At 44.3% G+C, this 12,500-nt stretch overlaps 1 protein-coding gene across 1 annotated transcript in view; it reads right to left on the bottom strand.

The window, feature by feature from the left end:
* LOC121692775 (HERV-H LTR-associating protein 1) overlaps positions 1-12,500 on the bottom strand; it is a 32,939-nt gene that overhangs the window by 2,120 nt on the left and 18,319 nt on the right. The window contains exons 8-11 of the mRNA XM_042071652.1: positions 11,724-11,804; positions 10,715-10,795; positions 8,650-8,830; positions 7,262-7,344 (exon numbers count right to left, since the gene is read on the bottom strand). Of these exons, the coding sequence (XP_041927586.1) occupies positions 7,262-7,344; positions 8,650-8,830; positions 10,715-10,795; positions 11,724-11,804 (426 nt within the window). The remainder of the gene's footprint in view (positions 1-7,261; positions 7,345-8,649; positions 8,831-10,714; positions 10,796-11,723; positions 11,805-12,500) is intronic.

Here is a 12,500-nt window from a genome sequence, read left to right as displayed (position 1 = left end):
ACATCCCCTACGCTTGCTACGCGCCTGCCAGGATTCATTCAAGACCACTCACATAGGGTTGCTCACAGCTGTAATAATGTCAGCGGTTAGCTCGGTTAGCTACTCAGCTAAAGTATAGCTAGCTACGACTCCCACATGTATTTAGGCGTACATCTGACCCAATGTTGACGTTCGTGAAACTCTCTTGCGTCGATCGACACCCCTCAACAGCCAATCGGTGCCTAGGATGCAGAGAAAACTGTCTTGAAAGCCAATGAGGACAAGCTATGGAAATGAGATCGGTTTCGCTTTGATTGACGGCAGTTCGAGCCATTGGAAATGTCCAGTGACATGAAGGTGAGATCTTTTTAGCCAATAGTCTGAGGTTTCCAACGGTGTTTAACACTACGGCATCACGCTTGGTTGTCGATAAACAAACCTTTTTAAGCGCACCCAACGTGCGCAAGTTTGGTAGAGTTTCACGCACTCAGCGTTTGTTTGTACTGCAGTGTATTCGCATGCACAGGCTGTACTGCAGTGTATTCGCATGCCCAGGCTGTACTGCAGTGTATTCACATGCCCAGGCTGTACTGCAGTGTATTCACATGCACAGGCTGTACTGCAGTGTATTCACATGCCCAGGCTGTACTGCAGTGTATTCACCCAGTTCCCACTTGAGTTTGAGTCTCAGAGACGTGTCTGGTAAGAAAAAGACCGAGAGCTCCATCCTCCTCTCTGCACTCCAGACTCTCTCTCCTCTCTCCTCTCTCTCTCTCTCTCTCTCTCTCCACTCTCTCTCCACTCTACTCACTCTCCTCTCTCTCTCTCCACTCTACTCACTCTCCTCTCTCTCTCTCCACTCTACTCTCTCTCTCCTCTCTCCCTCCTCTCTCCTCTCTACTCTCTCTCCACTCTACTCACTCTCCTCTCTCTCTCTCCACTCTACTCACTCTCCTCTCTCTCTCTCCACTCTACTCTCTCTCCTCTCTCTCTCTCTCTCTCTCCACTCTACTCACTCTCCTCTCTCTCTCTCCACTCTACTCTCTCTCCTCTCTCTCTCTCCACTCTACTCTCTCTCCTCTCTCTCCTCTCTCTCTCTCTCCACTCTACTCACTCTCCTCTCCTCTCTCTCTCCTCTCTCCTCTCTCTCTCTCTCCACTCTACTCACTCTCCTCTCTCTCTCTCCACTCTACTCACTCTCCTCTCTCTCTCTCCACTCTACTCTCTCTCCTCTCTCCTCTCTCTCTCTCCACTCTACTCTCTCTCCTCTCTCTCTCTCTCCACTCTACTCACTCTCCTCTCCTCTCTCTCTCCTCTCTCTCTCTCCACTCTACTCACTCTCCTCTCTCTCTCTCCACTCTACTCTCTCTCCTCTCTCTCTCTCCACTCTACTCACTCTCCTCTCCTCTCTCTCTCCACTCTCCTCTCTCTCTCCTCTCCTCTCTCTCTCTCCACTCTACTCACTCTCCTCTCCTCTCTCTCTCCACTCTCCTCTCTCTCCCCTCTCCTCTCCTCTCTCTCCCCTCTCCTCTCTCTCCCCTCTCCTCTCCTCTCTCCCCTCTCCTCTCCTCTCTCTCTCCCCTCTCCTCTCTCTCCCCTCTCCTCTCCCTCTCTCCCCTCTCCTCTCCTCTCTCTCTCCTCTCCTCTCTCTCCCCTCTCCTCTCTCTCCCCTCTCCTCTCTCTCTCTCTCTCTCCCCTCTCTCCCCTCTCCTCTCCTCTCTCTCCCCTCTCCTCTCTCTCCCCTCTCCTCTCCTCTCTCCCCTCTCCTCTCCTCTCTCTCTCCCCTCTCCCCTCTCCTCTCCTCTCTCCCCTCTCCTCTCCTCTCTCTCTCCCCTCTCCCCTCTCCTCTCTCTCCCCTCTCCTCTCCTCTCCTCTCTCTCCCCTCTCTCCCCTCTCCTCTCTCTCTCTCCTCTCTCTCTCCTCTCCTCTCTCTCCCCTCTCCTCTCTCTCTCTCTCCCCTCTCTCCCCTCTCCTCTCCTCTCTCTCCCCTCTCCTCTCTCTCCCCTCTCCTCTCCTCTCTCCCCTCTCCTCTCCTCTCTCTCTCCTCTCCTCTCTCTCCCCTCTCCTCTCCTCTCTCCCCTCTCCTCTCCTCTCTCTCCCCTCTCCTCTCTCTCCCCTCCCCTCTCCTCTCTCCTCTCCTCTCTCTCCTCTCCTCTCTCTACACTCCAGACGGTCTCCATGCTCCCCTCTCCCCTTTTTACACATTTACACTTTTTTGGGCCTTTTATTATCAACATGTTATAGGCGGAATGGAAAATAAATGATGATTATTGTGATTCTGCTTCTTTTATTGTATTCCTGATTCACCGACATCCAAGTCCAAATACTAGCAACCCCCAATGTGCTTTCATTAGAGGCCAATATTTCATTTGTAGGCAAAGGGGTTCTCAAGTTAGAGATGTTTGATTCTGGTTATATAGTTTGGTAACCAAGTGTCCTTTTGGAGTCTCCAAAAAGGACTTAAGAAAAATGTATAGACATTTCTGCCAGACCAGACCTCAATCCGTCAAAAAAGTGAGCACAAGGCCAAAGTGATGGCAAATAATCGTTCCTGCCTCAAAACCCAGATTGCTGCTAAAAAGGTGCGGTCTACAATCATTGTAGAGACATGGAGAGGCTTGTTAGATATTATAAGAACCATTTTGAGAGCTTTGATAACAAATAAAGATGTTTCCATTGATTATTTAAAAAGGGTATGAATAATTTGATATGCCATTTTTCATAAGTATGTTAAAAAGATAAAAAAAAAAGATTATTATTTATGTCTAGAGGCATATATGTTCAACATGCACTTAGTTTATTAAGGGTTTCTTATGGTTTGTATATTATATAGTCAAGGGCGTAGGTTTGGTCTGAGCTTTGGTGGGGACACTACCTACTACCCCCCCCCGAAAAAAAGCCACTCAACTCGTTCACCAGCCACTATAGATATATAAAATGCTTAAAATGTGCTACTGTCCAACTACTATCCATGATTAAAATGTACTGTCCAACTACTATCCATGATTAAAATGTGCTGTCCAACTACTATCCATGATTAAAATGTACTGTCCAACTACTATCCATGATCATTTTTATATGTACAGATACGTAGGCTACTGTCCAACTACTATCCATGATAATTTTTATATGTACAGATACGTAGGCTACTGTCCAACTACTATCCATGATAATTTGTATACGTACAGATACGTAGGCTACTGTCCAACTACTATCCATGATAATTTTTATACGTACAGATATGTAGGCTACTGTCCAACTACTATCCATGATAACTTTTATATGTACAGATATGTAGGGTATATTTAACATTTAACATTTATTTTCTATTTGGTCTGTTATGAAATCATGCATTGACCCATTTAAGCACAGCTCAGTTTTAAGAAACGTGTATGCATGCTTAGCATTTTGTGAAAAGAAATCATTAAGGCTACATTCACAAACTCTTAACCGTGAGCTGCCTGTATATTCTCTGATTCTAATAATTACAGATATCTAGGCGATGTAAGCACAGCTCAGTTTTAAGAAATGCTTAAAGCCGAAAGACCATGTTTAATTTTGCTACAATTTATTTAAAAACCGAATTACTCTGGAACAGCTAATACACGGGCATTACACATTACATTACATTACATTACATTTAGCAGACACTTCTTGACCAAAGTGACTTATATATGTCAGCTATATTACAAGGGATCACATTGTCCCCGGAGCAACTTGGGGTTAAGTGCCTTGCTCAAGGGCACAACGGTGGAAGCCGGGAATTGAACCGGCAACTTTCAGGCTACTGCACGCTAGCCCAGCTCCTTAACCACTACACTACCACCACCCTACACCTTTGTGTTCGGTAAGGTCTGCTGTTTATTCTGATATATGGTTTGTCATGTGTTGCGTGAAGAGTGTGTAGGCCTCCGATATTCCACCGAGACAAATGGATGTGGAGATGGGCGCAGAGAACTTTTCTCGCGAACTGTTTATCACAGAAAATAGTGGCTAGCTAGCACCGTTTAAAAGCTGAGAAAAGGCTCTATCGTGTGACATGTGTGATGAGTAGCCTACTTCTCCAGGAGTTCAACAGAGAAGAATGGGTGAATTTGGACGCACTTCATATGCCTTGTAGTGAAGTGAAGCTGAAGCGCTGTGCCATGCTGCGCAGGAGACTGCGGCTCACTGGTAGTTATTATAGGTAACTTCAAATCAGCGCGATTTACCCTTATAGCAGAGAATGTCTAATAAGGGGAGAACTGCCACTCTCGGAAAACTCTCGGTTTCTGAACTGGTTGCAGTTCCTTCTGTGGTTCCACATGAGGGCGCTTGTCCACGAGTGCAGAATGCATGGAGGTCTATGGAGCTGTACCCCTCAAAATCCACTTTTCTCGGGATATAATTTTTTTTCAAGTAATTTGAGTATTGTATTCGAAAGGGGAGGCAAAGAAAATACACTTGGTTGAGTATTATATTTTTTAAAGTCACTTAATTGTTCTAAAAAGCCTTTAAAATGTGTCAATGACGTCATTCATTAGCACATTGCTAGCGTGTTATGTGCAACAATGACCCAACCTGTAAGAAATCAAAAGGACATAAGTACTCGTTTATTCAACTTTTGACCTATAACCCATGTTGAAGTTATACAAACTACAATCAAATCTGAGATTTGTCAACGACAATCAGTTGAAAGAGACAAATTTAGCCATCTAGCTCCATTGACTCCCATTCATTCTGCACTCATGGCGATCGCCCCCAGTGGAACTCTGGTGGAACTGCATCCAAAATTCGGTACAATGGGACTTAATACGGAGTGGCCAGGCTCTCCGTAGACGGGTTCTGCTTATAGGCTACAAGATCTGTAAGAGATGATCCGCAGCACTGAAGTGAGACATTATTTAACTCTTTGTGTAGCGCATGTGAGCACCTTTTTCCCCATTTCAACCTGAATATTGGTGGGGACATTTCAGTCGTAATGTGACATTGGTGTGGACACGTCCTTCGGTCCCCACGCAAATCTACGCCCCTGATTATAGTATTTGTTTATTTTCATTAGGTTTCTTATGCGTTAATGGTTTTTATTACACGGCTCTTCACAAGACAAGTAGAACGCTCCATTGGCTTGAATGGGATTTCCCAAAGTTCTATGGTAAAATATATTCATGTAATTACCGCTGCAAACATATAATTACCGCTGTCAATGGCAACGGGTTTTGTGCTTCTGATACGTCTTCCATATCACTACGCAAGGACTGGAACTTCATTCAAAAGTGAAAGCAGACGGTTGATCAGCTGTGTTCTAAAGAATGTTTGATTCAAGTTCAGCATGTGTTGATGCAAACTATTTGTTTCTCAGCAAATGCCACGATGAACGGTAACAAATAGGCTAGGCTAAAGTCATATCGTGGGGAGTTTATTATTTCGTTTTGGCAAGTAGCCGTGTAATAAGCGGGATAATGTATAGAACGCCGGTCATTACTGTGAAAATAAGTCCCTTCAGGGCGGAACAAGACCCCTCCGCTGCGCGTCGGGGTCCGGTTCGCCCTGTCAGGACTTATTTTCCCAGTAATGACCGGCGTTCTATACATTATCCCTTACGTATATTATAGCATTTGTTTTTGTTTTTGTTTATTTTCATTAGGCTATTGATTTAATTGAAATTGTTGTTTATTACAGTGCATGAAAACGCACGGTTCTGTTATCCGTAGTCTTCTTCTTCAAGCTTCAAGTCAAGTCAAGTCAAGTCAAGTCAAGTTTATTTATATAGCACATTTCATACACAGAGGTCATTCAATGTGCTTACGTCTATCAATCAACGTTCAATCGTTTCACATAGAAACTTTGTTCAAACTTTGTAACGTAGGTCTTGAAAAGGACACTTGAGGAATGTATTTTTCGTTTTTTGTAAACTTTATACTTTTTGAGAACATAAATCAAGCTTATTTTCCCCATAGACGTTGCATTGGCACTATGACATCACAATGGGCTAATTAAACTGATTTGCACCTGTATCAACTGCTTTCTGTTGAACTAGGCCAACTCTCTCTGTGTCTCTCCATTCTACAAGGATATAAGGCACATTCCATCCAACTTTCTATCCATTCATCCTCTTCAAACCATTCACTCATCCATCCATTAAACCCTCTATCAACATCCATTAAACTTTCTGTCTATCAACATCCATTGCACTAGCTACATTAAACTTTTAAACTATCTACTCTGTCTCAGGCTTTAAGCATACAATCTGGCTCTCTTAAGACTACAGACCCTGTTCAACTGTTTCTTCTGCCCACAACTGTTTCAAAATAAAAGTCCTCACTATAATTACATTACATTACATTTGGCTGACGCTTTTTAACCAAAGCGACTAACAACATGGTAAACAGTAAGTTTTAGAACAATTCTCACAATTTTAGGACAGTTTAAAAAAACATTAGAGTACAGTAAGAATAAGTGCGTCGGTGAGTGCTGTTTTTAACAGTTACTTGTCAGTTTAACGGCTGGTGAGTGCTAGGATCAGTAAGACTTGTTGTAAGTGTTGCTATGAGAGTAGATGTTCTCTAAAGAGCTGGGTCTTCAGGAGTTTTTTGAAAGTGGAAAAGGATGTCCCTGCCCTTGTAGGAACTGGCAGTGTGTTCCACCAACGAGGAACAACAGATGAGAAAAGTTTGGATTGGCTTGAGCGTACCGGTGGTAGAGCTAGACGTCGTTCGTCAGAGGAGCGCAGCGGTCTGGAGGTAGTGTAAGTCTGTATGAGGGCATTCAAGTAGGTGGGAGCAGAGCCGGAGACTACTTTGTAGGCAAGCGTTAGAGACTTGAATTTGATGCGGGCCGCCATAATAATTCACTATTAAATAATTTATCAACTATGACTCCCGCCAACTGTTTTCTTCTGCTCACAACTGTTTCCAAATTAAAGTTGTTTTTGCATTTGATGTTAATATATGTTTTGCATTTTCATGCACTGGTAATTCCTCAGAATTACATTTTCTAGTTATTGCTATTCTCCTTAATGTAGTCTTACCAACTTTTTAAACTGTTTACTGTTAAATTGAACTATTGTATTGTTGTTATTTGTATGTCAATTGTATTCTTGAATTTCCCCTGGGGATCAATAAAGTATCTATCTATCTATCTATCTGTCTGTCGCTTTGGCCAAATCCCATAACCATAACCATATGGGTGTGTGTGTGTGTGTTTGTATGCGTGTGTGTGTGTGAGTGTGTGTGTGTATACGTGTGTGTGTGTTTGTATGCTTGTGTGTGTGTGTGTGTGTGTGTGTGTATGTGTGACTCACTTCTTGAGAAGGCGACTCTCCTCACCCGAGTGCAGATTTCATGGGTGTGCTTCTCATACCAGCCCAGACTGTCCTCACAAAACCTGCAGATACATACACACACACACACACACACACACACACACTAGTATCTGTTAGTTGATGAAACCCCTAACACACACACACGCACACTCACACACGTGCGCACGCACATATGAGGGGCTGTCTAGGCCTTAATTCATACTTGGTCTTACACACACTATCATAATCTTGCACATACACCACTATACTCATGCACACTCACTATTATAGTCATTTCACATGTATGTATGAGAGGGTATAGTCGTGTATGTGAGAGAGTATAGTAGTGTATGTGAAGGAGTATAGTAGTATATGTGAGAGAGTATAGTGGTGTATGTGAGAGAGTTTGCATGAAACGGAAGGAGTTTGATTTCTCAGTTCCTGATTGGTTTGTCGATGTCACTTCTCTCCAGCTAGCCAATTAACATCAAGGAAGGGGCGGGACCTACACTGTCAACAATGTTCGTGTAGACCTAGTGGTCGAGGAAAAAATCAGCCAAGTCCTATGTGACTAAATATTAAACTACTACTGCAAACCAAATGCAAATTAGGCTACAAAGACATGAGGGGTGCCTATTCTATTGTAATAGCCTAGGCCACCAGCTCCTTTTGTCACATATACGACTATACTCTCTCACATACACTACTAAACTCTCTCACATACACTACTATACTCTTTACTCTCTCACACTATTATACTCTCTCACATTTACTACTATACTCCTTCACATACACTACTATACTCTCTCACATACACGACTATACCCTCTCATACATACATGTAAAATGACTATAATAGTGAGTGTGCATGAGTATAGTGGTGTATGTGCAAGATTATGATAGTGTGTGTAAGACCAAGTATGAATTAAGGCCTAAACGGCCCCTCATACGCACACACACCCACACACATACACGCGCGCACACGCACACACACACACACACTCACACCCACACGCACACGCATTCGCACACACACACACACACACTCTCACACACACACACACACACACATGCACACATGCACGCCTGCACACGCACACACACACACACTCCTATAGATACTGGTATGTTTCTAGATACTGGTGTTTTTCCTATAGACACTGGTTGGCTGTGTACCTGCTGTGTGTGTGTGTGTGTGTGTGTGAACGTGTGTGTTTGTGTGTGTGTATGTACCTACTGTGTGTGTGTGTGTTTGTGTATACCTGCTGTGTGTGTGCGTGTATGTGTGTGTGTACCTGCTGTTTGTGTGTGTGTGTGTGTGTGTGTGTACCTGCTGTGTGTGTGTGTGTGTGTACCTGCTATGTGTGTGTGTGTGTGCGTGTGTGTACCTGCTGTGTGTGTGTGCCCTGCACAGGCACTGGTTGTAGAACTTGCAGAGCTCAAACACACAGGGCTGCAGCTTCCCCACAGACAGGCTGTTCTCCTTCAGGTCCTCTCTGGGCATGTCCTGGGATAGGCTGATTTCCTTCAGGTCCTCTCTCAGGGTCAGTTCCACTCTCCACGGGCACCCTGCAGGGTCAAGAGTCTTAACTGGACGCACACACACACGCATGGATCTGTCTGTCTACACCCCCTCACACAGCCCCCACATACACACCCCCCACACACCCACACACCCCCCCACACACACACAGCACATGTTACCCAACCGCTCACCCAGCTACACAGTAATCTTGCTAATCTACAGAGAGTCTCAGGTTCTGCTCATGTTCCCTCTCTGCTGTTCCTCATACAGAACAGGAGAGTCCAGCAGTGTCCATCTCCACCAGACCAGGAGCGTCCAGGAGTGTCCATCTCTACCAGAACAGGAGTGTCCATCTCCACCAGAACAGGAGTGTCCATCTCTACCAGACCAGGAGCGTCCCCCAGAACAGGAGTGCCCATCTCTACCAGTCCCTCTCCAGCGGTTATATAGTAGAAGTATAAGTATATATACTCTTTTGATCCCGTGAGGGAAATTTGGTCTCTGCATTTATCCCAATCCGTGAATTAGTGAAACACACTCAACACTCAGTGAACACACAGTGAGGTGAAGCACACACTAATCCCAAATACCCTAGCAACAGCCTAGCAACCACTTCCACAGTTACAACCTAGCAACCAATATAGCAACCAATGAGTTTAACCTAGCAACCAGCATAGCAACCAGCACAACTAACCTAGCAACAGCCTAGCAACCACCTCAAGTACCATAGCAACAGCCTAGCAACCATGTCAAATACCCTAGCAACAGCATAGCAACCACTTCCACAGTTGCAACCTAGCAACCAATGAGTTTAACCTAGAAACCAGCATAGCACCACCACAAAAAACCTAGCAACAGCCTAGCAACCACCTCAAGTACCCTAGCAACAGCCTAGCAACCATATCAAATACCCTAGCAACAGCCAAGCAGCCTATATAGGAACCAATGAGTTTAACCTAGCAATCAGCATAGCAATTACCACAACTAAGTTAGCAACAGCATAGCAACCACCTCAAGTACCCTAGCAACAGCCTAGCAACCATGCCAAATACCCTAGCAACAGCCTAGCAACCACTTCCACAGTTACAACCTAGCAACCAATATAGCCACCACAACTAACCTAGCAACAGCCTAGCAACCACCTCCTGTACCCTAGCAACAGCATAGCAACCACCATAACTACCCTAGCAACAGCCTAGCAACCACTTCCACAGTTACAACCTAGCAACCAATATAGCAACCAATGAGTTTAACCTAGCAACCACCACAACTAACCTAGCAACAGCCTAGCAACCACCTCAAGTACCATAGCAACAGCCTAGCAACCATGTAAAAAACCCTAGCAACAATGTCAAATACCCTAGCAACAGCCTAGCAACCACTTCCACAGTTACAACCTAGCAACCAATATCGCAACCAATGAGTTTAACCTAGCAACCAGCATAGCAACCACCACAACTAACCTAGCAACAGCCTAGCAACCACCTTAAGTACCCTAGCAACAGCCTAGCAACCATGTCAAATACCCTAGCAACAGCCTAGCAACTACCATAATGTCAACCTAGCAACCACCATAGCAACCAACAGGATTACCCAAGCAACCAGCATAGCAACCACTTAATTTGGCATAACAACCAACATATTTACCCTAGCAACACTATTGTAACTATATTTGCATTATTTGTTTTTTTACTCTGTATGATATTTTACATAATATTTTTTGCATTTTCATGCACTGGTAATTCCTTGGGAATTGGGTTTCTAATTCTAAAGCGTTACCGCTAATTCTAGGAAGGAATAATGTGGGGGATGAGGGATTATTGTGGGGCTCAAAACTGAGTGTGTGTTTGAGTGTGTGTGTCTGTGTGTGTGTGAGTGTGTCTGTGTGTGTGAGTGTAAGTGTGTGTGTGTGTGTGTGTGTGTTCTACCTGGTTTCTCAATGTGTGAGGACTTGGTGGTAGTGGTAGTTGCAGTCGTCGTCATGATGTGAAGAGAAGCCAATGTTGCCTCTGTAATTATAGAAATCATCAGGTGTGTGTGTGTGTGAGAGAGAGATACAGTACATACCTGCATGTGTGTGTGTGTGCGTGTGAGAGAGAGACAGAGATACCCCTGCTGAAAAAAAACAGCCTGACCAGCTAAAGGTGGTTTGCTGGTTGACCAGCTTGTTTGACCACCCTATGATGGTTGACCAGCTAGACCAGCAAATCTCTTGCGAAAACATACCTTAAGCTGGTACCCACCTAACGATGGTAATTCAGCTGGTTTTGCTTGTCATACCACCTCAAGCTGGTAATTTTAGCTGGTGTTGCTGGTCTACACTGCTGGTTTAACTGGCTGTGCCAGCTTATGTTGGTCAAACCAGCATGACCATCTTACACCAACAATGTCAAGCTTGGCAAGCTGGTCACCAGCATAACCATCTTGCACCAGCTGTATCCCACATGACAGGCTGGTCAAACCAGCATGACCAGCTTCCTCAGATGGTCACGCCAGCATATCCAGCTGGTGGCCTAACCAGCTACACCAGCAAGAGCTGGAAGAAAACCAGCAAAGACCAGCTAAAACCAGTTAGGTGGGTAAACCAGCTGAAGGTATGTTTTCGCAAGAGATTTGCTGGTCTAGCTGGTCAACCATCATAGGGTGGTCAAACAAGCTGGTCAACAAGCTGGTCAACCAGCAAACCACCTTTTGCTGGTCAGGCTGTTTTTTTCAGCAGGGCCTTGTAATATGTGTGAAGTAGGTAGGTCTAAAGACATGTGTGTGTAAATATCTACCTTTGTGAGTATGTGTGTGTGTGTATAAATGTCTACCTTTGTGAGTATGTGTGTGTGTGTAAATGTCTCCCTTTGTGTGTGTGTGTGTGTGTGTGTGTGTGTGTGTAAATATCTACCTTTGTGTGTGTGTGTGTGTGTGTGTGTGTGTGTAAATATCTACCTCTGTGAGTGTCCTCAGTGATGGTTTGGTTGAACAGGGGAGTAATCAAGTCCAGGTTCCACAGCTCATTGAGATCCTTTTCTGCACACACACACACACACACGCACACACACACAAACACACACACACATACACACACACACACATGCACACACACACACATGCACACACACACAAAAATGTATTTAAAATAAATTTGTAACATATTCCGTAATATATTCAGTCGGAGTAACGTATTCTGAATACTTCCACATTGAATTGCATTTTATAAGTGTGGGAATGTGGCCATTAAATCCACATTCTGGTGTGTTCTGCTTACTAAAAAGGCCTATTCTGGTGTGTTCTGCTTACTAAAAAGGCCTATTCTGGTGTGTCCTGCTTACTAAAAAGGCCTATTCTGGTGTGCATGTGTGTGTGTGTGTCCCTCTGTTCCAAATGGCTGAATGTTCTAGGCCCACATAGGAGCCACCTGATATAAAATAGTAATAATAAATATAAATAATATATAAAATAGTCTCAATAAACTCAGTGTTATGCGTGAACTCAGTGTTATGCGTGAACTCAGTATTATGCGTGACCTCAGTATTATGCGTGAACTCAGTGTTATGCGTGACCTCAGTATTATGCGTGAACTCAGTGTTATGCGTGAACTCAGTGTTATGCGTGAATAACCTCAGTGTTATGCGTGAACTCAGGGCCAGATGTACTAACGCTTTTGCGCCCATTTCAGGCGTATTTGTTTCGCAATGTGCGTGTAAAATCATTGCGAGGTATGTA

The sequence above is a fragment of the Alosa sapidissima genome, chromosome 19 (genome assembly GCF_018492685.1).
Source record: "Alosa sapidissima isolate fAloSap1 chromosome 19, fAloSap1.pri, whole genome shotgun sequence".
Taxonomy (NCBI): domain Eukaryota; kingdom Metazoa; phylum Chordata; class Actinopteri; order Clupeiformes; family Clupeidae; genus Alosa; species Alosa sapidissima.
Note: the sequence above shows the minus strand (reverse complement) of the source record. Positions and strands in the feature narration are given on the sequence as shown.